This window comes from Chamaea fasciata, unplaced genomic scaffold, assembly GCF_029207755.1.
Source record: "Chamaea fasciata isolate MVZ Bird 193981 ecotype frontalis unplaced genomic scaffold, bChaFas1.0.hap1 SCAF_12, whole genome shotgun sequence".
NCBI lineage: Eukaryota > Metazoa > Chordata > Aves > Passeriformes > Sylviidae > Chamaea > Chamaea fasciata.
This window is the reverse complement of record NW_027094097.1, coordinates 20,535,712-20,560,802: the sequence shown is the minus strand read 5'-3', so window position 1 is coordinate 20,560,802 and position 25,091 is coordinate 20,535,712. Positions and strand designations below refer to the sequence as shown.

General features: G+C 50.6%; 1 protein-coding gene across 1 annotated transcript in view; it reads right to left on the bottom strand.

Moving 5' to 3' along the window:
- The window catches only part of LOC136296101 (hydrocephalus-inducing protein homolog), a 199,731-nt gene that overhangs the window by 100,714 nt on the left and 73,926 nt on the right, over positions 1-25,091 (bottom strand). The window contains 2 exon segments of the mRNA XM_066194924.1: positions 12,810-12,815; positions 19,044-19,052. Coding sequence (XP_066051021.1) covers positions 12,810-12,815; positions 19,044-19,052 — 15 coding nt within the window.

The window sequence follows — 25,091 nt, the reverse complement described above, 5'->3', positions numbered from 1 at the left end:
AGAGGCCAGCAGCCCACAGCCACTGATGGGGCTTTGGACGCAGGGCAGGCAGGAAAAGCCCCCAAGTTGCCGGTGGTCCCATGAGGGACCCTGAAAACCCATCCAGATGTGTCTCCGTGCCTCAGTTTCCCCATCTGTAATGGGATGGACATAAAGGTGTCCCCACAAACTTCTGTAACCAGCCTTTCCAGCCACAGGTTCCCTGCTTTGCTACTTGGCTGTAACTGGTCTTCCCATGGAGAAGCTTTCTCAGGAGATTTTGACCCACACAATCATTACAGACAGAGTTTTGAGACATGAAGCCAGGGGAGCCCCAAACATCCTCCAAAAAGAGCATTAACAGTTCTACACAGTGGACAGATGAATCCTAGAGGAAAGGACCAGCTTGTCACTAGTGCACCAGCTGGCACAGCCAGGAGCAATAGCTTAAACAACCAAACATGGGTGTCCTGAATCTACCACACCTCCTCCCCTGGCCTTGAACTCAGCAGACAGGCACTAAAAGTCACCAACATCCACTGAAGGCAGCACTTGAAGCTGCCCAACACGAGTTTATTTCATGGTTGACGCCAATCAATGCGCACCCTGCCTTTTGGTTAAAAGTCAAGGACCAGTGAACTGTGTCTTCTACTGTGTTCACAGGACTGTCCCTGGCTCCGCTCTACACATCTCAACAAGAGACACCTTCTCTTGCTCAAGGAGAAAGCTGCTTATGGAATAACATCCCACGCATGATTGCGGCGGCGCATGTCTTCTCACGCCTGGCTAGCCCCGACACGTCCCCACAGGATCTTAGTGGGATCTTTGCTGCCGACTCGCCCTGCCGCTTTGCTATGGTGGAGGAATGAAAGGTGGGACTCTCGGAGGCAACTGGAACTTCGGCTTTATTGATGCGAGGGGACCCTCGTCCTAAAGCCTGAGCCTCGGAGAGACCCAGAGCCTTGGGAGGCAGGGGGTTTCACACAGGAGGTGGAGACTCGGGGTGGGTACGCATACGCCAGTAGGGTAGGAGAGGAGCGGATTCATTAACATAATAGACAAGGACAACGACCAGTAACCAAAAAGAGGCAGGGGAGGACCCTCCAATCAGCCAGTCACCTGGAAGCTCCTATCGAAGCTTCCAGACCTGGGGGACAGGCCCTGGGTGACTGGCAGGGAGGGGGAATCTCCCTGAGGGATGACAGACAGCTACACAAGGCGGGAAAGGGTAGCCGACCAGGGACTGTAACTGGGGAGACAAGGAGAGGCAGAGGGAGGCAGAGGGGGAGACGGCAACATGAGGGAGTTTAAAAATAGAACAGTATAGAACTGGGGTACATTGAACCAAAGTACAGAAAATCAAGGGTACACCATACAACTGTAATACATTTAATGTAATAGAAAACTTCCGCACCACTACACATGACGAGTTTGGGGGAGGGACAGAGGAGAATCAATTATTTGATGGTGAAAGGTTCCCTCTTGATTTCCAAAATAAAAATAGCAGCACTTTTCCTCCAAAAGCAAAGCCAGTGTAATTGTTTCTCTACTATGGGCAGACCTAGTCAACACTTTTCTCCTGCTAAGTAATAAGTTTCATGTTCTTTTTAATCCATCTCCCTTATCTTATTGGTATAATCAACTGCAGATTGCTTTCATTTCTTTATTGCCCTGATCCAGTGCCTCCCAACAGCAGCAGCCTAGCTCCAAAGCTCCAGAGCAGCCAGCATCAGCTTTCCTGCTTACACTACGTTATCCTACCAGCACACGCCTCAGGCTAGCAGGGACAAGCCCTCATGCTGCTGTGGTCCTGAGGACTGAGCTCTGCCTCCCCCATCATCACCCCTTCTCCCTTCTGCAGGGCCAGGATTATGGGATGAAGCCCATGTCCTTGGGACGGTTCCTGCTGCACAGTTCCCTGTCTCCCACATCAGCCTTTTCCTGGCTGTGGAAAGGAGGTAGCAGAGCACTCTGCACAGGAGCTCGGAGCACAGCCTGCCTCCATGCATGGCCATGAGAGGTGAGCTGAGGCTGCTGCTGCCCGTTTGGGATGGATTATTAACAGAAGTTTTTCAAAACACTGCTGCTGGTGGAGAATCACCCAGGCTGGCCCATCTCCAAAGCCCTGGGGGCCTTGCTGGGTGCTCAGGGGGGACATCCCAGAGCAGCTACTGCCCAAAGCTGATCCATGCCACTGCCTGCCATGGCCCAAGGCAGAGGGACATCCCTGCAGGGAGGAGTCATTCCAGCTCCTGGGTACCACACGGGGCAGCAGGCACCCCCACACTAAGGCAATGCCAGGATCAGAGCAGAGATTGAGACCTCAGGAAACATCTTTTTTCTCTGCCCGACCCCAAAATGAGGTAGGTGGGGGATGTCCCAGAGACAGCTACAGATGTGCCCACCCAGAGTAAGCTCCCAGAGTCCTTACTCGATGGTCAGGATCACAGGTGTAGGAGATCCAGCCACACGGAACTGGAATGGTTCCTCAAACCGCCCCAACACGGCGGCATTCAAGGAGATCTGAATAGTCTGGATCCCACCTGGTGCAATGAGGCCCTCCTCGGGTACAAACTTGAAGCAGCAGCCCACTTCCGTGTTTGAAGGGATATAGGTGAAGGGAGCATCAAGAACTCCTTTGTTCATCAGTTTCACCTGCAGCAGCAAGAAAACAAAATGCAAGTACACGTGAAATCTTCCCTTCTTGGGAGTCATTTTCTAATGGCGCAATTAACACCCAGAAAAGGCAGAAGATGCTTTGTGCTGCTGGACGGCAGAAGTCAAAAAAATACAACAGGACAAGTTCTGCCTTTGGGTTTTCATGCGAAGCTCACATAACTCCACATAACTGGAGTCACCCTGGGGTTACCCCACGGACACAGAGCAGTCCACCTCTGGTCAGTAGCACCAAGCTCATTCAGACCTGGCCCTGAGAGCAACGTGGGGTGATTGCAGCTGCGTAGTGAATCACCACAGAGCTGCTGCTGCCCCAGTCAGCGCAGCTCCAGCAGTACCGTATCTACGCATTTACCTTTTCCCATACCGTGAAAACAATACACTGAGAAGGAGGCATCAACATCAAAATGTACAGACAGCGCCATCTTTTGGTAAGAAAACTCAACGTGTCTTTCTCTTCCACAACCAAACTTCTGAAAGTGTCTGGCATGATGTAGTGCCTCGTTTTCTGCCTCTTTCAGTTGCTCTCTCTTTTTTTTTGCAAACTTGACCCCCAACAGGGGGGAGGCAAATAGGTAGAAAAATCTTTTGCTTTATTCCCAGGAACACTTTTCTCTTTGTAGAGCCAGAGATGCACCAAGCCTGAAGTGTGGTGAGGGATTGGACAGCAAGGGAAAGAATCCTCAAGCCCTTTGCAAGGGCCTGCACTGAGCCAGGAGGCTGGATGGCTTTCCTGTGACTTCCAGGAATGAGCAGGAGACACTTGACTAAAAATTGTTTGCGGTGGACTGAAGCTCAAATGTAGCCAGCTTGTCCCAGCTGCTTCCGAACAGCCCAGTACAAAGGCGCCTTGTGTCTGGTGCTGCCACAAAAGCCTCTGAACAGCTTTTTGACCCAGCGTTGGGTCAAAAGGGGTTGTTTTGCAGGAAGCCTCCCAGCTGATCCCTATGGAAGGCTGCCCAAAAGAAGGGACTGGGGCTTCATGAACAACAGACACATTTTTCTGGAACACCCCCTTCCCCCCCCGCCCAGATTTGACCAGTACATCAGCTATTCCCTGCTCACAACTGCCCAGGTTGCCAGGAATTCCACAGGTCCACCAGGCTTGCTGCTGCCTCAGGAGCCATCAGGATCCATCCCAACCCCTGGTGCTCACCTCATGGGTGTGGGCGGTTTTGACAAAAACTTCCCCAAGGTTCGGGGTATCACAGCTGAGTTCAACCAAGGGTCTGCGGCCTTCCCCTCTGAGGTGCAGGGCCAGCCTGCTCTCACGGCCTGGGGAGAGATGTCCATTTCAGTACAATAATTCCCTCTGTTCTACTGGATTTTCCAGGCTGCCTCAATGCTAGACCCTAAATCTGAGCTGCATGCAACCAGCTCTTGATGCTGCAGCAGAAGATATGGACCCTTCTCTTCCCTCAGGAGATATCCCCTGGGGCTGACTTGCAATTTCTAACCCATTCCTTGGGCTGGTTTCCAATTTTAGCCACCAGTTTGCTGAGTTTAAAACATCTCTGGTGTCCTGTAGCGACAGGCCAAGGAGTGACAGGTATAAATTGAAAGAAAGGAAATTTAGGTTAGATATTGAGAAGAATTTTTTTACTGTGAGGTGGTGAGACGCTGGAGTAGGTTCCCCAGGGGAGTTGTGGAGGTTCCAGCCCTGAAAGTGTTGAAAGCCAGGCTGGATGGGGCTTGGAGCTACCTGGTCTAGTGGGAGGTGTCCCTGCCCATGGCAGGGGCCTTGGCACTAGACAGTCTTTGAGGTCCGTTCCATCCTTAACATACTATGACTCTAGGGTTTCCTCCCCATGCACTTAGAGGAGCTTTGAAATCCATTCATTGAAGGCACAAAGCTCACGAAGACTTTGGCAATTGCTACCTGGCAAACTGCCAGGCAACAACTGCCAAACCACCTGGCCCAGCAGCACAGGACTGCTGTCCTCCACTTCTGACACTCGGCACTGTGTTCTGTTTGCACAGACTGAGAGCTGCAAGGTGACAATTCCCACACAGGGAGAGAAGCAGGTGCTGGCCAAGGGTGGTCCTTCTACCAACACCCTGGGCTCAGCGGGGCTCCGCCTCCGCTGGCCTGGTGGTGTCTGGAGGTGATCCAGGCTCAGGGAGCACATTTCTAACTCAGCTGCGACTGCCTGATGGTGGATCCATGTCAAATGGACCCATCCTGGAGGCCAGTGGTCTAGAGGGGCTTAGTGCTTGTTCACTAAAGCTGTTCTGCTCTGCAGCTCCTTGGCCTTTGAGGAAATGCTGGCAAAGCCGTGCCATGAAAACATCTCCCTGCACTGCCTGGGTTGTTCTGGGATCAGCAATCCAGACACAGGTGTTCCGAGCCCTGGCCTTGCATGGGAGACTCCCTGGAAGCTGCAGGGACACTGGGGATGTGCCAGCACTGCCCTGCTGACCAGGAACTCTTCCCAGCAGTTACATGGGAGCCCAGTGGGCTCAGGCTTGCTCCATGGCTTCACTGTGGGTGAGAGAAGCAGGGGAAAGGAGCTGTACCTGAGATGTCACAGTAGGCCACACTCTGATACTCCAGTGCTTCCAGGGGTTTAAAGGTCACCTTGATTTCAGCCGAACAACGTGGCCCAATCTCTCCCTCCTGAAACAGAAAGAGACAGAAAAAGATTTATCTTCAAACTTCACACTTCTTGTTTTCAACCACTCCTCTAAGCCTTTCTTTAGAGCATCAGTGATGAGTGAACAACATAAGGAGCCCAAGGAAACACTCTAAACCCAGCTCAACACACCACTGGGCGCTCTCAATGCTCAGCTGATCAGCCCCCACTCTCCACAATGTTCCTGCTGCTCTGACACAAGCTCCTGGTCACATCATGCTGCAGTCAGCTACAGTGGTACCTAACTGCCATTGTGCACTGGTGGCTCTTGGCCTTAGACGGGCCATAGGAGTAACCAAGAACACGATCCCCTTCCTTGGAAAGAAAAATATTAGTTTAACCTTTTTTCAAAGAAAGCAGAGGTTGGGATTATTCTAGGATTTACTCCAGGATGAGAAGGGATTTTGCACTGTGCAGACACCAGGCATTCATCATCTCTCACAATGCCAATACTCAGAATCAGGGCTCTGGCTGATGGGAGGACATGGGCGTTTGCTTGCATAAACAGAAAAAGAAAAGGTTTACTGTCCCCGTGTGCAAGAGAACTCAAAATGCCCATTATAACCTCCCACCCTTGTGTCCAGGCTCACAGATGACACTGGGAGACTCACAAACAGTGCGAGTCGTGGTTAGAGGAAGGGACAGGCATTTCTACGATTAACCTTGGGCTGAATTTGGCCTCCTTTTCCCAGCGAACCCTTGCATGCTTCAGGTCAATCCGTGAACTGGCACTGCTCCAACACCCTCCGCTGAACCCCACGCAGCAGCACGTGTCGGGGGAGCCCCTACCTACAAAAACTGCTCCCTGTGGACACTTCAAGGACACGGAGTGCCCTGAGCTCGAGCCCTGGCAGCAGAGCTCAGCTTTGTCAGGCTCCCAGCCCTGCCTTGAGCCTGCAGGGCAGAAATACTTTCAGCAGTGAGCTCTGCAGCCGCACCAGAAACTCCATGTCCTCCCTCTGAGCACACCGAGCCAGCTGAGGACCTGCTGAGTGACCGCACCCGGGGGAAGGGGCGGGGGTAGGGTGGGCGGGAGGAGGAAGAGGAGGAGGAGGAGGAGAAGGAAGAGGAGGAGGAGGAGGAGGAGGAAGAGGAGGAGGAGGAGAAGGAGGAGAAGGAGGAGAAGGAAGAGGAGGAGGACGAGGAGAAAGAGAAGGAGGAGAAGGAAGAGGAGGAAAATGAGGTTCTCAGCTATCACTTACCATTGGCTCAATGAAAAAAAAGTCATTGGAGAACAGCAGGGGGTCTTCTTGCACCTTTGCCTTCTCCTCCTGGACCTTTTGGCTCAGGAGGGAGGTGCGATTTTCACAAAAGCCCTTCACCTTCTTTATTTTTTTCTCCTCCATGAAGTCTTCCATCCAGACCTTTGGTGGTGGCTCCAGCAAATCACACTGCCTGCAGCCGCAGGGAGAGACAAAGCCAGCAGGTCATTTAATATATTTGCAGAGAGAAGCGGAAGTGCGGGAGAGCAAAGCACTTGGGGAGGAGCGGCAGCTCCCCAGCAAGGGCTGACCCCAAGCCACGAGGGTCCCAATCGGATCAGAAGATAACTTGTTGTGCACAAGCTCAGCAGGTAGCTTTACTCCACACTTGCAAGCTCAGGAGAGCTTTGGAAAGCCAGCATCCCTCAAGAGAGTCTCCTGCCTCAAAGCCTCTGCCAAAACTGAGGGAGAATCCACCAGCCACCTCAGCTGGCTTTTCCTACCACTGAGGTGCTCGGGGGAAGCAGATAAAGATCACGGTGCACCCACTGCAGGACTTCCCTGGGAAAGGGAGACGAAGCTGGGTTGTGGTTACGTGTTACCAGCATCGCTCTTTGTTTCTTCCATTTTGGACCTGTCCTGTTCCCTACTCTGTCTTTCACAAGAGCATCCCAGAGTACTTCCAAAGGAAATTGATGAATTCAGGCACCGCATCCCTTCAGTGACATCCAAGGTTTTATATGCATGAAAACAGAGGCTGTGAGAGGGGAAGGGACTTCTTGGTGCAGGAGACAGACAGCAAACTCCTGGAGAGATCATCTTTTCAGGATCCAGAGCTTTTTGGGTCCCATCCCAGTGCATGGTAGTAGAATGGCCAGAGAGGGAAAGGATCCTGCACTAGCTCCTCTCATAAAAAAAAGTCCTCTCTGCTCTGAGATCTCAAAAGCATCTCTGACAGCAGGAGAGTTGGCCTTAGAACTAACACCATCCCTAAGACTGGAAGTAAGGAAAAACAAAATGTCCTGGTGACAGGCTAGGACACAAACTGGCATGAAAACAAATGTAATTGGAAAAAAATCCAGAAAACCAAAACCAGGTTGAAGTTTACTTAAAGAAAACCCAGTTTCTTCTGAGGGGAAAGTGGATCACCTGGGATCCAGGCTGAGGCAGGCAAGTAGGAAAAAATGGAAATAAACAGCCCAGGGAAATAGCCAGAGAAGGTCATGGGATTTTCTTTTAACATACAGAGCTTGTATGGAAGTCAGACACTGTGTAAGTAGACAGAGAACAGTGGAGAACCAAGAAGCCCAGGGCACTAAAGGACCCTCTTGCCATCCATTCAAGCGGGTGGGGGTCGACCTCCTGTTCCTTTGCAGGTGATTTAAAATGGCTCTGGGGAGTGCAAGCGACCTGGCCCGCAGCAAACAGGCGCTTGCCGTGGCAGTTCTGGCACGGCAGTTTGGGCACGGCAGTTTGGGCACAGCAATTTGGGCACGGCAGTTTGGGCACGGCAGTTTGGGCTGGCAGTTTGGGCACGGCAGTTTGGGCTGGCAGTTTTGGCACAGCAGTTTGGGCTGGCAGTTTGCACAGCATTTTTTCAGTTTTTGCGTGGCAGTTGATACAAGCAGGCTGAGCAGAAAGGCTGCAGCCACCCACCCTCCTTGTGTACTGGGCTGTGTCTTTTGGTTGGTTGTGAGGTGCTTGCCTTTTTTTTTTTCATTCGTCTTTCTGCTTTTTTTTTTTTTCCCCAGCAACAGTTTACAAATGATCCAAAGTCATTGCTGCTGCTGCCGCCAGCAAGAGTGTACTATCTCAAACAGAACCCCCCAGGAAGGACACAGCTGTCCAGGCCCCTGGCTGCAGGGAGGGTCTGAGCCTGGTGTTAATATCAGAGGATAATGTGAAAGACACCTGCGTGCAGTGTGAGCAGGTGAATGATCTGCTCTGTCTAGTGGCAGAAGGTAAGGAAGAAGCGGAAAGGCTGAGGAGCGTTAGGGAGAGCAAAACAAAACTAAACTGCTGGAGTTACACCCTTCCAAGCCCGAGAGAAGCTCAGCAGGAGTCAGAGGAGCCCTGCCCTTCTTGTGATCAGGCGGAAGGAGGAGACCTAGGAGACAGTGGGGAATGGAGATGGGCTTGTGCTGAGGAGGTAATAAAATCCTGTCCTGACCCCCATGACTGCACCCTGACAGAATAGGTATGAGGCCCTGGATCCAGAGGCTCAGACAGATGACACTAAAAGAGAAAATTCTGTCTGGAGACAGCTGCACTTTTTCTGCCAGACAGATCCCAGCCTCAAGTATTATGAAGAAAAGAAGGGTAGTGGTAGTAAGTGAACCCCTTCTAAGGGGAAATGAGGGCCCTGCATATCGAGCGAATCCATTCCACAGGGAAGCCTGCTGCCTCCCTGGGATCCAGGTACTGGATTCCCTAAGAACTAAAAGAACTTCATCTGTTCACCACTGTCTGGGGGTACAGTGACTGTGAAATAACAGAGTTTTCAACATTCAGTGAAACAAGGAGGGGCATCAACAAAACTTACACTCTGGTCTTCTGGAAGGCAGCCTTCGGCCTGTTCAAGAGATTGTTTTGGAGAGGACCTTGGGAAACAGCCTTTACAAACAAAGGGGTACAGGAAGGATGGACATACTTCAAGAAAGAAGTCTTGAAGGCACAGGAACAGACTGTCCCTGTGTGCTGAAAGATGAGCTGACAGGGAAGACAACGAGCCTGGATGGGCAAGGAGATTTGGAAGGAACTAAGGGGAAAAAAGAGGGCGTATCGCCTTTGCAAAGAGGGGCTGGCAACTCAGGAAACGTTTAGGGATGTTGCCAGGTCATGTAGGAAGAAGATTAGGGAGGCAAAAGCCCAATTAGAACTTGAGGAAAACCAGTCATTGCAATCAACCTTTCCTTCCCAAAATGCCATCCTTGGTTGGAGTATAAATGGAACTGGAATGCTGTGCTGAGCTCCTGCAGCCCAGGGACACACACCCTAAGGCCAGGGATGGTTTACTTGGCCTAAACCATTCAAAATCACCAACACCCCCCTGAGGCCATGCATTAGTTTCAGTCTTGGGCCATGTATCTCACTGAAACGTATCTTTCAAACCAACCTCCTCTTCTCTTCATTGTCGGCTTCCTCAGTAGGAAACATCTTCCACTGGAAGTGGGTTGTGATGTTACTCCTGTTCCTGATGAACATGCTTGTGTGGCTTGATGTGGTGATGAAAGTCTTCTCAACCTTCAGGGAATATGTGCTCAATCCAATGTTGACATCTGCAGCTTCTGCGCGAAGGAATGTGAAGAAACTTTCTTCACCTGGAACAAAGCAGAGTCTTTGCTCAGCTAGCTCAGTTGCTGATGGAAGCACAAGGAACAAAGCAAACCACAGGTCACGGAAGAAAGTGTCATAGCTTTTAAATGTATTAGCAGTTCCATGGATCAGTACATTTATCACGTCCTGACAGCTCTGTGTGTACGGCGTGAGGATGTCCTGGGCACCTCCTTAACCACCTTATTTCCAAGGTGTTTGTAGAGATTTGGCCCCAAGGTGACAGTATGTACAGTGGGATTTGTCAGATGTGCTCAGGTGACCCACTCAGACCACTGGGATTTCTGCATCAAAGTCCTTCAGGTGACACTGAGGAGCCCTGGTCAATCCTGGCTTGCCGAGGTCTCCCCTGCGCATCCCACGAGACTCCTGCCCCTCCTGATCCCTTGGATCCCTTGTTGCTGACAAGCAAATACGCCTGGGGGCATGTGGGCAGAAAAAGGAGACCCAGAGGAACAGGTGAAGTGACAGCCCACAGCAGGAGGGGACACAGGAGAGGAAACACAACCAGCCTGGCTTTGCAATATGACAAACCACTACAAAATGAACACCATAAAAATCATCATCATCGTCATCTTCCTGTCCAAACCCACAGCCCCATCAGTCTTGAAATATTTCATATTGTCCTGATCTCAAAAACCAAGATGGAGCATTTCAGGTTAAATACAAAAGGACAAGGAAAGATTAATAAGTACAGAGCAGCTTCTATATGAAGTCTGAATGGGATTCCTCAGTCTAGAAATCAAATGGGAGATGTGAGAGGTTTGCAACAGCATGAATGGCCTGGGAAATGGGGACGAGGAAAAATTTGTCTTGATTTGTCACCATACAGGAACTTGAGGGCCTGAAGATGTTATTAGGCAAAAGCTGCATGGATGTGTAGAGGGCAAAATAGTAAAAGGGTCTGTGACAAGCCAGTGGAGAAGCGGCATACAGGACAGAGGTGTGCAAGAAATACACTGCATTGGAGAGAGTCTGATGGAGACCTCGCAGCTCACATACAGCACTGCCCAGGAGTAAAATAAAACTTCACCCAGGCGTAGCCACACAGTAGTGGAGAATCAGGGTTCCTCCTTCCTCCACTCTGCAACACCCAGCAAAACAGAATTCCAAAAATCTCAGCCCTGTTAGAGGGGATCCACTTTTTCAACCATTTAAACACCAGCTATTTCAGTTTTCTTTGGGGCAGAGCTGGAACAGAGGAGGTACATCTAGAGGGAATTGAGGGGGATGAACAGGGAGTGATGGTGGAGAACTGTCCTGTGTCCCGTGCGTTGCCCAGCACTCACCTGTGCAGCGCGCCACCAGGGACCCGAAATGGTCACCGCTCGTCAGCGGGTGAAATCCCACTGTCACCTGCATGGTGTGACCAGGGCCCAGAATTCCTTCGGCTGGAACCACGGAGAAAGGACTGCAACACAAAGAGAGGGATCAGGACTTGGGGGGACATCTGGCCACGATATTCCTTCTGCAGTGCAGGTCACTTCAGCTCACTTGGGCAAGCAGGGAGCAAACAAACTACGGCCAAGACAGACAGAACAGCCAGGATCAGAAACAGCTACTGACCCACTTCTGAGGAGATCCAGCCCTCAGAAGATCCTGTGGGATAAAACGACCTAATCCCCCCCATACTCTGCATCCAGCCTTCTGACTGCCAGCAATCCCATCAGAGAATGGTTTGTGAAAAGCACAGAGAGAGTTAAGAGCTATCTGCATGCATAACTTGACACTGACTGCCTCAGGAATTTCTCTTTTCCTGCTACCTATAAACCTCCTCTCAAGAGATGCAAATGTTAGGGCACTACCTCTCTTGTGAGATTACAGCCTAGGAATCAGACAGGGAGAAGGAACTTTCCCTTGAAGACCACGGAATAACTACTGTTGAATTTGCAGTGTGGCTCTTTGGTTTATTTTACCTTGAAAAGATCCTGAATTAGCACATTTTGTCAGCATTTCAATGAAAGCTGCTCTACAAAAAGGAGCAATCAAAACTCTGAAAGAGTGCAAATGCAGATTAGAGCAATACAGTGACATGGAAACAAGACCCAAACGGAGGATGCCATTTACAATCTGAAGGATCCAATCCCAGCCATATGAAGCACCATTAGCAGGAGCACATCGAGGAGGCAGAACAGGAGGGTTTTGTGTATTTACCAGCAATGCAGTCTGGCGCCCTGGGTTGTCATCCAGGCTGGTAACTGTTTGCTTGGCTCACCAGACAAACTCTGCGCAATGTGTTGGAAATAATTACGCAAATGTCTTGGTGCACTTTGGATGTAACAGGAGCAATTAGGATTGGTCACCAGGTGAACAGTTCTTGCCTGACAAACACAAGACTCCGTGCTTTGATGCTCAGGGACAGCTCAGGTGAAATGTGCTTCTGCCCAGAAATTGCTGGGCTTTGTGCTCTTCCACAGCCCCACTGAGGAAACAAAAGTTCCTCAGTGCTTTGCTGGTGGTCAATCTGTGCACAGAAAGGGTGTTCTGGGGAGTTTGGTGATGAACTTATCACACACAAAAATATAGAGAACATCTGGCAAGCGGAATTTCATTCATGTCAGTAGTGACAGCTGATGAACTTGCTTCAGGTTCTGCTCACTAAGGACCTATTGCTGCAGTTATGGGCCTGACCTGCTCCATTACCACTAGTGAGAACATCACTAGTGGCTGATGGAGAAGCCTTGGGCCAGCAATGTTTATGTGCTGGATGTGAGACTTTGGGGAGAGAGGAGGAAAGACAAGGCCCCAGCAGCCCCGGAGCCCGATTACTGTACGAGCTCCCACATCTGCCCCGAGGGTGAGCCAGCACTGCTGCAGGTCTCTGCTGGGGCTTGGGGGATCGGTGCCTGGTGTGGGCAAGGCACAGGATTTTTTTCTTATTGTTTTGTCAGGAATTTTGCCAGAAAGAGAAGCTGCCAGTTAAGGGAGTCCCTGGCCACACTTCAGCACTACCTTCCCTTCCCTTCCCACTCCTGCCCCATGTTACATACTCCTGCCCTCAGATGGCAGGATGTGAATAACACTCCTGGGAGTGACCTCAGGGGTTGCGTGAGAAAGAAGATATCTTCTTATTTTCAAATTACCAGGAGAAGAGGATCCAGCCAAGTTTCAGTTGTCAGGGCTGAAAAACTGAGTGCAAATCAGCCCTTGCATCTCCTACATCCCACCCCAGGCTGTACCCACCAGACTCCCCTGTTCCTGCTGGAGCAGTCATCTCTCATATAGACCTGGCTCCCCAAGACCCAAGGACACAAGCTCTACAGTTAAACTTAACTCCTCTGAATTTCAGTCAACATCACTAAGCTGTTCCCTGAGCCCACAGATAAGAAGGACTGTGAAGGAGACATCCCTGACGCTATAATAACCAAATGAAAACCACTGCCAAGAGATGGGGCTGGCAGGATAAATTTTGGCCTTTTATGGCTTGATTAGAGCAATATAGTGAGTTAATTGTCAGCTGTTCCTTAAGATAGTTCTCATCCTGTTAGATCTACCCTTTCAATGAATCACTACTGCACCCGACAGGCAGAAAAGATAAGGTCATGGAGGGGTTTTAATAGGTCGTCTTCGGCTTTTTAACTAGTCCATTTGTATGTCTGTTTCCTTGTATGGCATCTAAAGACAACTCCAGATCTCCCAATGGCCCCTTGCAATCCCCGGACACTGGTCTTGCTTTGAGCAGCATATTTGCTCGGACAATTTCCAGAGGTCCCCTCTAGAGAAAGTTATTCTATACTTTTATCTTCTAAATCAGCCCAATTGCTTTTCACATAGTCACTAAATGTCTCATGTTTCTAATACACCTGTGCCTATGCCTATGGGCATGTGGTGTATTGATAGGCCTTGGAGGAGCTTGACATTTATGAAAGTTCCCAATGAAGAATTCATGATCTTTTGGCAAACATTTAACACAAACCAAAATGAAAAAACAGCAGAAACACAGGAACTTCAGAATATATAAAATGAGATCTCAATGAAAGGGGGCACGACCTTATTCAGAGATTTAAAGCACATGTTTGAAATTTTAAACCGGCTTTCAAAGGTTCATCGTGGAACAGAAGAGGGGACTGATGCCCTCAGCTGACAAGGGAAATCAGATCAGCTTTAAGTAACAGGAACTGCACCGGCTGCCTGCAACACAGCTCATGTTGGGCATCTGATGCAGGCACCACTGGAAAGCCATGTGCCTGTGTCCTCCCAGAGAATGGGTCTGTTTGGCTGACAGTGGTGAGTACCCATTTCAGAAGCTGCTTGTGCTCAGGAGGGCGCAAGCCAGCAACGAACATGTTCCAGCACCCCCCAGGAAATCTGGGGCAGAGAAAGCTCAAAGGCTGCATCCTGCTAAGAACACTGAAAGCAAGAGCAGATGCCATCCATCCTGCCCATTTCCAGCCAGCGATGCAGGGCAGCAGCTCCCATGCTCTGGTTCCTTCTGTTGTTCTTTCCCAACTCTGTTATCCCCCAAAGGTGTTTTGCACAAGGACAGATGAGCTGCCTCACCTCTCGGTGCTCAGCTGGTAATGAGCTGCCACACTACCACAATTCTGAATCAGCAGACTCTTGCGGGTGCTGCCCTTGACCGGACACTTTGAGAAGTCCAGCTCGTCTGGGAAGTCCAGGATAGCTCGGGCAGGGATGGCCCGAATTGGCACAACTATCCTTTCCTCTCCACTGACGCAGACGAGCTCATGGGAATAAACCTGCAGGAAAAGAAACTGTCTCAGCACAGGTCATTTGGTGCCATCTCCATGGCAGAAGAAAAGCCATTTCCTATATCCCTTCAAGGGTATCAATTTACCTATTCTACCCCCAAATGAACAATAAGTTCTACTAATATCTCACATTTTAAAGGCAGCAGTGCACTTTGCAAAACCTATCTCAGTGGCATTAAGCTCTTGTGTCACTTGGGTCATACAGACAAGTGCCCAGGGCCACCATAATTTTTACTCTCAATTTTAATGATGTTAAATAATTCCTAAGTCCCTTCTAAGGAACATGGAGCTAGGGAACACAGGACATTCCTCCTTAGGTTACTATATTCCCACTGATTGAGAATAGGACAAAGTGTTAAACTGAATCTAAGCAGCAAAAGGAAACTGAGAGAACAGCTGCACCCAAAGAGATCCTGGACCTCTGGCCTGGTGTAGAAATATCTGTTTGCTCAGAACTCCCCTCTAACTTTGCCTCTCCAACCAAGTCACGAGAAGAACAGTGCTAAGAGGTAGCAGGATGCTGTTGCAAAGAGCCTCTCTTTGTTTCCCTGCAAGGCTTCCTCCCTTCCATGCCATGTCCTAAACCCCTCTGTATGAACGAGCCTCCAGATCACAGCGCTGAGAGCAGACTTGCCAGGGCCTCGGCACTGGTGTTCAAACTTGCACGCAAAAGCACAATTGGCATGGAATGGGCGCCAGCTGACAGAGCAGCCACAGTGACAGGCATGAAGACAGAGCCGCAGCAGTGTCGCTGCCACCGGCTCTGGGCCCACAGGTCTGCCTGCCTGCAGGCTGTACCTGCCCTACACGAGCTCTTTCAGGCAGGTGTCCAAGTCCCCTGCAGCTCACCAAGCTCCTGCTGACTAAGGGCACCTAGAGCTCAGTGTGCCTGTGCCAGGCTGGGCCCACGGGCACAGCACATCCTCTGCCCTGGCCTTGCAGCCGTGTCATGGTCAGCTGTGCTCTGGGACAGCACAGCCGCAAGGCTGGAGAACAGAGGGTGTGAAAAAGAACCGTCCTTGCTCCAGCCCCGGGTGAGGCAGGGAAGCTGTTGCCCGTCAGGAAGGCGGAAAGCTCTCTGACCTCTTTGTTCCTCTAGTACTTTGCAGAATAATGAAACCCCTTCCACTATACCTAGAGATGGCCAGACATCTATCAACACCCCTCTACCGTTTGCCTACTGTTCCCTGGGCATCTTTCTTCCCTTGGGAATGCTCAGAGGAATGTGCAGCGAGGGGAAGCAGGGCCTGTCAGGCCTGGGTGCAGGGCCTGACAGCACATGCCAAGCTGGGACTGGCTGCAGGCTGCCTGCCCACAGCCTGGAGCCAAGCTCACAGCATGGGCTGTACCCAGAGTGCAGGGACAACAATGGCTTTGGAGATAAATCTGTGTTTTGGCTCCTCCAGTCTCACCTTGTTCTCGTCAGGAGTGAAGTGGACGTGCACATCGGTAATGGCGCCTCCTGGCACGGCACGGCATGCATCACTGGGGCCCGCCAGCTGGAAGTAAGGTGAGCTCTCCATGGAGACCTGCACCCCCTGAAGATTCTGCAGGAAAGACATGGAACCATGATTTTGCCACTTGAGGAAACAGGACAAGAGGAGACCTGTCCATGCCCTGGTGACGTCCTTCCTTGACCCCTTTTCCAAAGCCCTTTCTGCTGTGGAGGTACAGGCACAGAATTCCCAAGGGTGAACTTGAATCCCTTCTGTCTGGCTCCAGCATTTTGGCCAGGGGCAGTAGGGCAGTGCCTGGTGGGAAGGAAGGGCCGAGCAGGTCAGCACCGGCAGGATGGAGACAAGAGCACCTGAACCAAATCATCTGCATATTCAACAGGGCCAAAAACCTGCTGATTTCTGCCTGCACACAGCTATGCAGTCGTGTTCCACGGAGGGAATGGGCTACCTGAAAGCATAACAGCACATTCTCCTGCGGGGAGGAAGAAATTCCTTTCTAGCAGGTCAGCTTTGGATAGGGCAGTTCTGGGGGATACAGTCATGCAGGCAGAGCAGCAAGAGAGGAGACCAAACACTGTGGCCTTACTGGGAACAAAAGCAAACCTGAAAAGCAAAAGAAGGAACACAGCAATCCCTAAAAAAGGGAGATGACAAAGAGAATTTAAAGCACCAGTAAAGCAGCAAGGAAGAATCATCAACTGATTACAGCAATCACCTCCCCGAAAGTGATGGAAACACAGACAGGTTGTGCCTGTTGACTGTGGGCTTCAAAGGCATTTTCCTCCTGGAGAAACCTTGCAATTCTTTAGGGGAATGGTCTCTCGCCTTTTGACCCTTCTGGAATTTCCTCCCTACATGTCCACACCTAATTGGCTGAATGCCAGGACCCTCCCAAAATAGGAGACTAGATAAGACCCCTGGATTTCTTTGTTCTCTCTCTTTCGGCCCCTGGACCCCTTTGAGGAATAAACGACTTGGAATAATCTGGGGGTAAGAACCTCTTTTGAAATCTTTTGTCCTGTCCCTTCGGAGATATTCCTCCAAAGCCTCTCCAGAGCTAGCCCCGGGAAGGGGGGCCGGGCCTGCGGGGGGAATATTTCAAAACATGACCAGCACTGACTCACAGTGTGGTTTCAGTATTAAAAGCCAACCTTGGCTCTCCAGGGGTTCTTGCTGCCTGTGCAGGCAAGCTGGGCTGCTGGGCATTCCCGCTTGCAGCCAGCAGGCCAAGTTCTGCTCTCTGGGATACACAGACACAGCAAACATGCATTTTCAACACATAGATATCAACCCCTGAGCACCAAAATGCTCTCAAAAAGTCTAAACCAGATGATTTTGAGTCCTTCCTGTCTCTTCCCACCAGCCCACTCTTGGCACAAGCCTCATTTAAGAAAATGTTTCCCTGACTGAAATTCAAATGGTCTCAGTTTTCCCCTTTAGAGTCCAACACGACTGCTGACGTTTTTCAACTTTTTCCCTCTCAGCTCTCTTGGGAAACTGCAAAACAGGAGCACATGGCTTTGGATGTGCTGTGGTTCTCCAAAGGGAAAGCAGAGCACCATGCTGCTTTTGGAAAACCTGAGCAGAGCGGGATGAAGCTTAGCAGGAGCCTGAAGTGGCACCTAAAGGCCTCCTACTGCTTCTGCTACATCAATCTGATTCCAGGGCTGTTTCAGAACATTTCCTGCCGTGCCAGTGCCACTAATGATAGTGATTCCAGCAGAAAGCGTAGACGACTCAGCCCCTGAGCTTTGACTGTGAGCTGCACAAAGGGAGCCAAACAGGCTCATTTCCCCAGGCAAATGTCAAGGGACTGTGGAACGAGCCCAGGGGAGGGGATCTGATGCTTCCCCAGCTCAGCCCGTGGTGGGGACCTCACCTGCGCCTTGCGGGAGAAGCCTGGCAGCACCAAGTCCACAGACTCTCCTGGCTTCAGGTCCATTGACAGCGGCTCCAGCCCAAACACGGGGGCCGTACGTTTGCGCCTCTGGGAATCACGTTTGGCCTTGGGGCTACTGTGGGCTGAGGTGCTCTGGCCCTCCTTCCCAGCTGGCCTGTTACATTCCACCTTCCAGAAGAGCTGATGGAAGTGGTGGCCCCCATCTGTTAGTCTGAACTGACGAGCACAGGGAAGGAGGCTAGAAGACCAACCAGAATGGAAAATAGTATGGGAGAAGCTATTGTCCTGGTCATCAGATTGCTCCCAATGAGGATTCTGAGCTGTTAATAGCTTGGAGACCGTCTTCATTTGCAGCTCTTAATGTGGACCGGGAACAGTGTCTGATAAGCTGCCCTTCTGATGTCGTTATTGCAAGGAGGAATATGTTTCTAATGGTAATGTAGCATTTTCCAGGCCAGGCTAACAGGATCTGGTGTTTTCCTCCAAAATGTGTGTTCTGGGGTGATTCATACTGTTACTGTATTTTGCATTAATCTGCACCCGAAACTGTTATTGAATCTTTGAGATCCTGCACCTGAGGCCCTTGTGTGCGGGGGTATGATTGCAGGCATTTTTAAAAGCCAGCGCGGAGGAAGTTTCTGGACGATCCCAGCAAGCTGCTAGAAATCATCTGTCTGCTCTAGGAGAGGAAACCAGGGGAGCAGGGGCTCTCTCGTTCATAGAAGCTTTGGTTTTGCACTGGTGGTCATTTGTAGAAACTTCATTTCGCAATCAGAAACTGTTTTGAAGTGAACTTTGCAAACTCTGCTGGCAACGGAAAAATGAGCAAGGTCCTGTGTAGAAGTGTACCTCACCTGGTAGGGTTTGCAGCCCCACAGTGGCAAGGAGGCTTCCATTTAAGGGAAGGATTTGGGTTCCATTCTTTGTTTCACTCATGAGGTAAAAACCAGAGGTTTTGATACCTTTTTTGGCCTTGTGCCAGGACGGACGCAGCCCTTGGATCTTTGAGACTGTGCCTCAAGCCCTGTTCCTATTTCTATTGGGCAGGATGCCAAGAATCCGGCCTGGATTGTTACATGCTTAAGAGAATAGACCAAGATCCTCAGGGCATTTTTGGGGTGTTGTAGCAAGTGCAAAGGTCCTCCTTGCACTCGGCACAGCTTTTTCTCTTTTTTCTGCATGGCTTCTTATTTTCACCTTAATTAAAACAGTTTTGCTTTTCAAACACCTCTGATCATGCTGCCTCGCTAATATTTTAGGCCATCCTGAGGCTGCCGGTCAAACCCAGAGGTGATGCACCTGAGAGGGCACCCTAACATTCTGGCCTCCCGCACAAGCATCAGTCCTGGGCAGGCAGGGCAGCAGCAGAGCCCACGAGCAGCGTGAGGAAGCGTTGGCAGCGGCACTGCAGGCCCCACACAAACCAGCAAGTTTCCATCTGCCTCTGGAACTGCTCTGCGGGCTCCTGCCTTCCCAGGGGGGTCGTCACCCTCCCGTCTCTTTGTTCCCAGGGCCCCTGCTTGCCTGGCAGGTGCCATTTTGGAAGGGAAGGGTGCGATGCCATCTTCCCTTGGTCCCGCAGCCACACGGAGGGCCCGCCTCACCCAGGCGCCATTTTGGGAACCTTTTGTTCTGGGGGAGCCTGCGAGATCATTACTTGACCAAGTGAGGACATAGATGTGTTAGAACTGAAGGCAATTCAGTGGCAATTGAGCAACTGGTTTCTCTTTCAGTGGTTTTTGAGGGTACCTAGCAACGCTCAACTGGCCATCACATGTCTCTAAAGGTATCTCTGCCTTCAGGGAAGGAGTCAGGGTCTTTGAACACTGAAGAAGATCGTGCCTGAAGGACTACAGCAAAACTGCTCCTTGTTGAGACAGAAGGAGAGGTGGGAGTGGGAGATCTCCTACCTGAATTGGTATCCCAAGTTGAGCTCCGGGGCAAGTGGTTTGTCTGTGACAATTGTGGTGCCAGTGCCAAAAGCCAGGAGGGTGGAGGTGGTCCAAAGTCTGTTCCCAATGAACAGCTGGAGAGCATCAGCAAAAACCCCAGTGTCATCCAGGGTTGCTGTGACAGTCACATGAACATCACCCCTGGCGGGGATCACTCCTTCCCTGGGTTCAATAACATAGCAGTGAGGTTTACAAGCCTGTAAGACACGCATAATGTGCATTTAGGATGGAAACCATACACCCTGGTCTCTTATGGGGTGTAAGAAAAGGAGAAGACTAAAGAGGGGAGGATAAAAATCCTAAAGGCCTAATTTCCCTAAATTTAAGCTGCAGTATTGGGGAACAGCAGAGCTTACACAACCTGTATTTTCCCCTCCTTTAACAGACTCTCACCTAATTAACCCAGTTTTGCCCAACCCAAGGGACGCTTATCCTCAGGAGAGTGTTCCTTCCCCAGTCCTTCTCTGGAGTGTGTGCCAAGGAAAGCTGCTTTCTCTCTCCTGGCTTCTCACAAAGGCTCAGGGCCAGAGGAAGTCATGACGGCTCAAATCCCACTCCAGAAACCACACAGCTGGAGGACACTGCTGAGAGCCTGAAGAATATCTCCGCAAAACCAGTTGAGCAAAACCCCAACACCAAACTATCCTTTCCCAAGAGGCCCTCAATGCTTTTCAACGTCCCCTAAAGGACCGAGGCCCTCACTTCCCACTGATCATCCGCTGTAGAGAGGTGCCCCAGGGCCTTCTGCTTTGGAAAAGTCACCTCTAAATGGTTATGGCAGAGCAGGAAAGAAGGAAGCAGAGGGAAAACTGGATGACATGTGCTCAGTGGGCATGGCCCACTCTTCCTAAGAACTCGTGTCCTCTGGTTTCTCATGGACTTCACAGATTGGCCAAGAGAGCTGGAAGCTGCCCAAAGGAGGGAGGAAAGGCCCCGCACCAGCACAGCTGTACAGACACAGCTCTGCAGGTCCAGCCCTGGAACGAGCACGTGAAGCCCATCCTTTACACACCAGGCCCACCCAGCCAAGGTGCATTGCTCCCTGAAGAGGTGGAAGGCAGAATTTCATTGTGTAGTTCGAGAAAGCTGTCCTGGAAAAATCCCTCACTTTAAGGTTACATTTATCCCCCAAACTGCAGGAAAAGCAGCAAGAGGAAAAATCATGCCCCTCCTCCTTGGCTCAGGAGGCTGTGGCTGGACTTTCCCACATGGCCTGATGCTTTATCCACAGACACAAACAAGTCCACAGGATCAGGTTTTAACCAGCTCCAAGTTCAACACACCCAGCATGGAGAAGAACAGACCTCAAGCCCCTCAGAGATCTCCCCCTCCAGCAGACATCCCACCCAGCCCCAGGCCCAGCCTACAAGCCCTTCCTGGCTGCAGCAGCCCTGCTCTCCCTGCCAGGGGAGCAGCCTCAGCTCCTCTGCCCTATGCAGCCTTCACATATTAAACAGCCATTCTCTGCAGCCGGTCCCCAAAGATGCTCTTCAAAGGCACAGAGACCACAGGCTGGGGGGGTGCACAACCCCCACACATGTCTTTGTGTGGACAGCCCAACTGGCCTGACCCACAGCAGGTGTGAAAATTGCCTCCCCACCAGCAGTCTGAGGACAGACCTCACACCCTCTTCTCTACCATGAACAGCAGTTTGGCACAAAGCAAATGTAGATGGCACAGGGAAAGCACAGGGAAACCCATGCTCTCCGAGGAGCAAAGGACCACAGGTTTCTCTTGATCTCAGAGCTCAAAAACCGTGACACACACAGCTAAAGACCTTCCATAAAATTATGGGAGAACTCGTCAACACAATCCAGATGAATTTCTGCTCCAACATCTCTGCACCTGATTTCACTGAGGAGTGCCCCAGCTAAAACCACTCCAGAGCCAGGTTCCTTTTGCCTCACCCAGATGGAATCTTGGAGTATCTCGCTTCCTCTCACACAGGCCGATGCATATAAAAACCACGTCATGGCAGCTTGTAATGTCAACCAGTCAATTTCCCTGGAAAACGGCCCCACAGATACTTACAATCTCTAGCCTGAAGTCTAAATCGACGAGACCTTCGTTGAAGAGGCCAAAAGCTTGTGAATTAGGCCTTAGCACTAGGATCCTGCCGAACTCTATCAGCCTTGGACTTATGTAGACTGCTGACAGCCGTCCAAGGCTCTGTAGTTCTGTTCTCTGTTACAGAAAGCAGGCAAGAAAGAGTAAAAAAAAAAAATCAAACCCAAACAGGGAAACCTAAAAAAGCTTAAACAGCTCAACCCAGCTCAAGTTATTTCTTTAGGGACAGCTACCATTCTCCAGCTGAATTCCTGGGATTTTGGGGGGAAAAAAATAAAGCTTATGTATTCACCTCCAAATTGAAAAGGATTAAGTAAAGAGAAACTTTCAAACTACAAATTATTGGTCCAAAGGTAGAAGCTTTGCAAGAAATCTCTAGTTAAGATCAGGCTGACAGTTAAACAACTGGTTCTTCGGGTGGGGAGAAACTCTTCTCTTTAGGTAAGCAATCTGATAGTTGAAAGCAAGTGCTCAGTCAAACTTCAGGCTCCCTGGCACAGCCTGCACTGCCTGTCCTCCCTGTTGACTGGTTTACATGCAGTGCCACAATGGCCCAGGTTCAGATGTTTGGTGCCATCCAGGGAATTTGGCATCACCATTTCCATGTTTTAATGTAAGCTTAAATCCTTGCAACTACTCTTCAGATGCCAGCTTTCCTTTCTTTTACAGAAAGCCCAAGGTTCCCAGAAATCTTCTGACATCCTCTTTTGTGCTGAGAGGTAACATTTTAAAAAAGATGTTTCCAAAGTTAAGAGCATTTTAAAGAGTAATTAAAATGATCCTCAATTCCAGCTTAGATGAACTACCTTCTGGGTCAGACACTGACATTGCCACCTATAAGGCACGAGCTGTTTATGCCACCAGTCCCTGCTGTCCTTCTCCACAGCAGCCTGTGCCTCTTTTCCCCGGAAGAATCCCCGCACACTGTGCACCCTGCCAGGACCAGTTGCACGAAGGCACACACCTCCCCTTGCACTCACCAGTGGGTTTCTTGCATCCCCAAACACGCCGGTACAAACACTGGTGCAACGCTTGCCCAATCTTTGGATTTCAACTGTAACTGGAATCTCTGCAGCGCTCCGAGGCTGGAGAATCCCACAGGGTCTGGGGCTGGAGTAGAGCACAGGAGAGTCCTCCTCGGGTTCCTAGAAGGGACAGAATCAAATCCAGCTTCAGAGGGACCTCTGAAGAAACTTCAAACTCCTTAACATCCATCCCAACAGCAACTTACACACATTTTTAAAAATCCCCAGGACAAAGGTAAAAGGCACAAACAAGATCCAAGAATTGTAGGCTTAGCATTCTCAGGGGGTTCTGCAAGGAGGCTGCCAGCACAAGCACTGGTGTCTGTGGATGCAGCAGCTTTTCACAACCCTCGAAGATCTCCCACAAGAAAACACCCTGAAGACTAGAACGTAAGCCCTTTCCTCAAGAGATTAAACTGCATCCTAAAGCTAACATTCAGGTAGGATCCTGTTCTCAGCAGATCTTTAAGACTGAATAGGAACCGGCAAGGTCTTATCCAAACCCTCTTCCCCCCTAATAATCTCCACAATAATATTTCAGAGGAGGAGGTGGATGCGATGCCAAACCTGGGGAATAAGCCCGTAGCAGCCAGGAAGGTGGGTGTTATTCCAAATGAAGAACTTCCTCACGAACGGGGCCTTCAGGTCGCACTCATGGATCCCCCGGTTTTGGGGGTACACTTGCAGCTCAGGAACGAAACATCTGGGCAAAGAGATGACCCCAAGGGAATCAGAGATACTGAGAGAATGGAGAACGTTTACCCCCAAAGATTGTGAAATGGAGCACAACACCTTTGTCACTGTCAAATACACATTTAACAGGCCTACGGTGAAAAATTGCCTTTAAAGTCCTCCCACTCAAACATGTCTTGTCGAGGAGGGGCAAAACCTGAGAGGCAGCACCCAGAGGCTGCCAAGTGCCCCAGGCAGAGCACTTGGTCCCACAGCTGCCTCAGCCCCTCCTTCGCCCAAGAAGGTTTGCAAGAACTCCTGGAACAGTCCCAGTGATCCATGAGCTCTGGGGGAGCCTTCCCAACAGGGATCAGTGCTCAGTAAGGCTCCAGGAACACACGACTCTAGTGTCTCAGTAAAAAGGACTCCCTTCTCTCCCATGGTGCTGTTACCCTGCCTGAGAACTCAGCTGTTTGCCCCAGCCTTGGAGGGCATGAGACATCACCTGCCCCACAGAGTGGGAGATCACTCCCTCCCAGTTCCTACAACTCCCCTGGTCCTTCACTCCACAGGTCCAAATACTGACTGTCCCCAATTGCACTTGCTTTTCAAACATGGCAGCCCAGGCACTGACGAGATGGCTCTGCCTGGGAGTGGGAACAGCACCAGGGAACTGCATCCCTCTTGTCATTAAACTGACACCTAGAGCAGCACAGCAGGATGGAATTCTGCTGGAGCAAGAACAACTTTTGCTTTAAGCCTGAGAACATCAAAGCTCAAAACAGGAAGCAGAGAGAAGGGGAAAAAGTAGAGCTGACCTGCCACATCAAGGACTGATTTCCCCTCTGAAGATCCTGCCCTCACCTCTCTTGCTGTGAGCCACTTCCCCACTGTCACGTGCCCTCGTTAACAGAACCAGACCCTGACCCTCAGCAGACTGCTTGGTGTGCCCCAAGCCAACGCGGGCTGGTTGCAACCCAGCACAACTCCACCTCTTGCAGGAAGAAGGCGAGGAGGCCCTTGGGAAATTTGCTTCACCTCAAGCACCAGGTCAATAAATGATATCATTCCTGGTCCCTTTAGAAAACGACCCAGGACCACGCTGGGCTGTCAGCAGGGCTGCTTTTCACCACAGGCTGCTTTTCAAGCACTGCTGTTCTCATGTCCAGCTGGGCAGAACATGAGGTCATTAAACAACACGTCTCCTTGGGAGCTGCAGCCAGCACGTCCTGTGCAAGGCAGTGCGCTGGGGGAGGCCAGGGAAGTGCTGGTACCTGGCCTTGATGATCAGTGATGCCACTCCCTTGCCAAACCACTCCAGGTCCACCAGCAATTTCCGGTTGTATTCCGTCACAGTGTTGGAACACAGGGTCACCTGGTGGAAGAGAAGAGCAGTAAATTCTTCTTTACAAAAGCTCATGACTCACGTGTGATGTCCTCCAGTTTTTGTGGTAAGTAAAGGGAGGATTTTGCCTTAATTCTT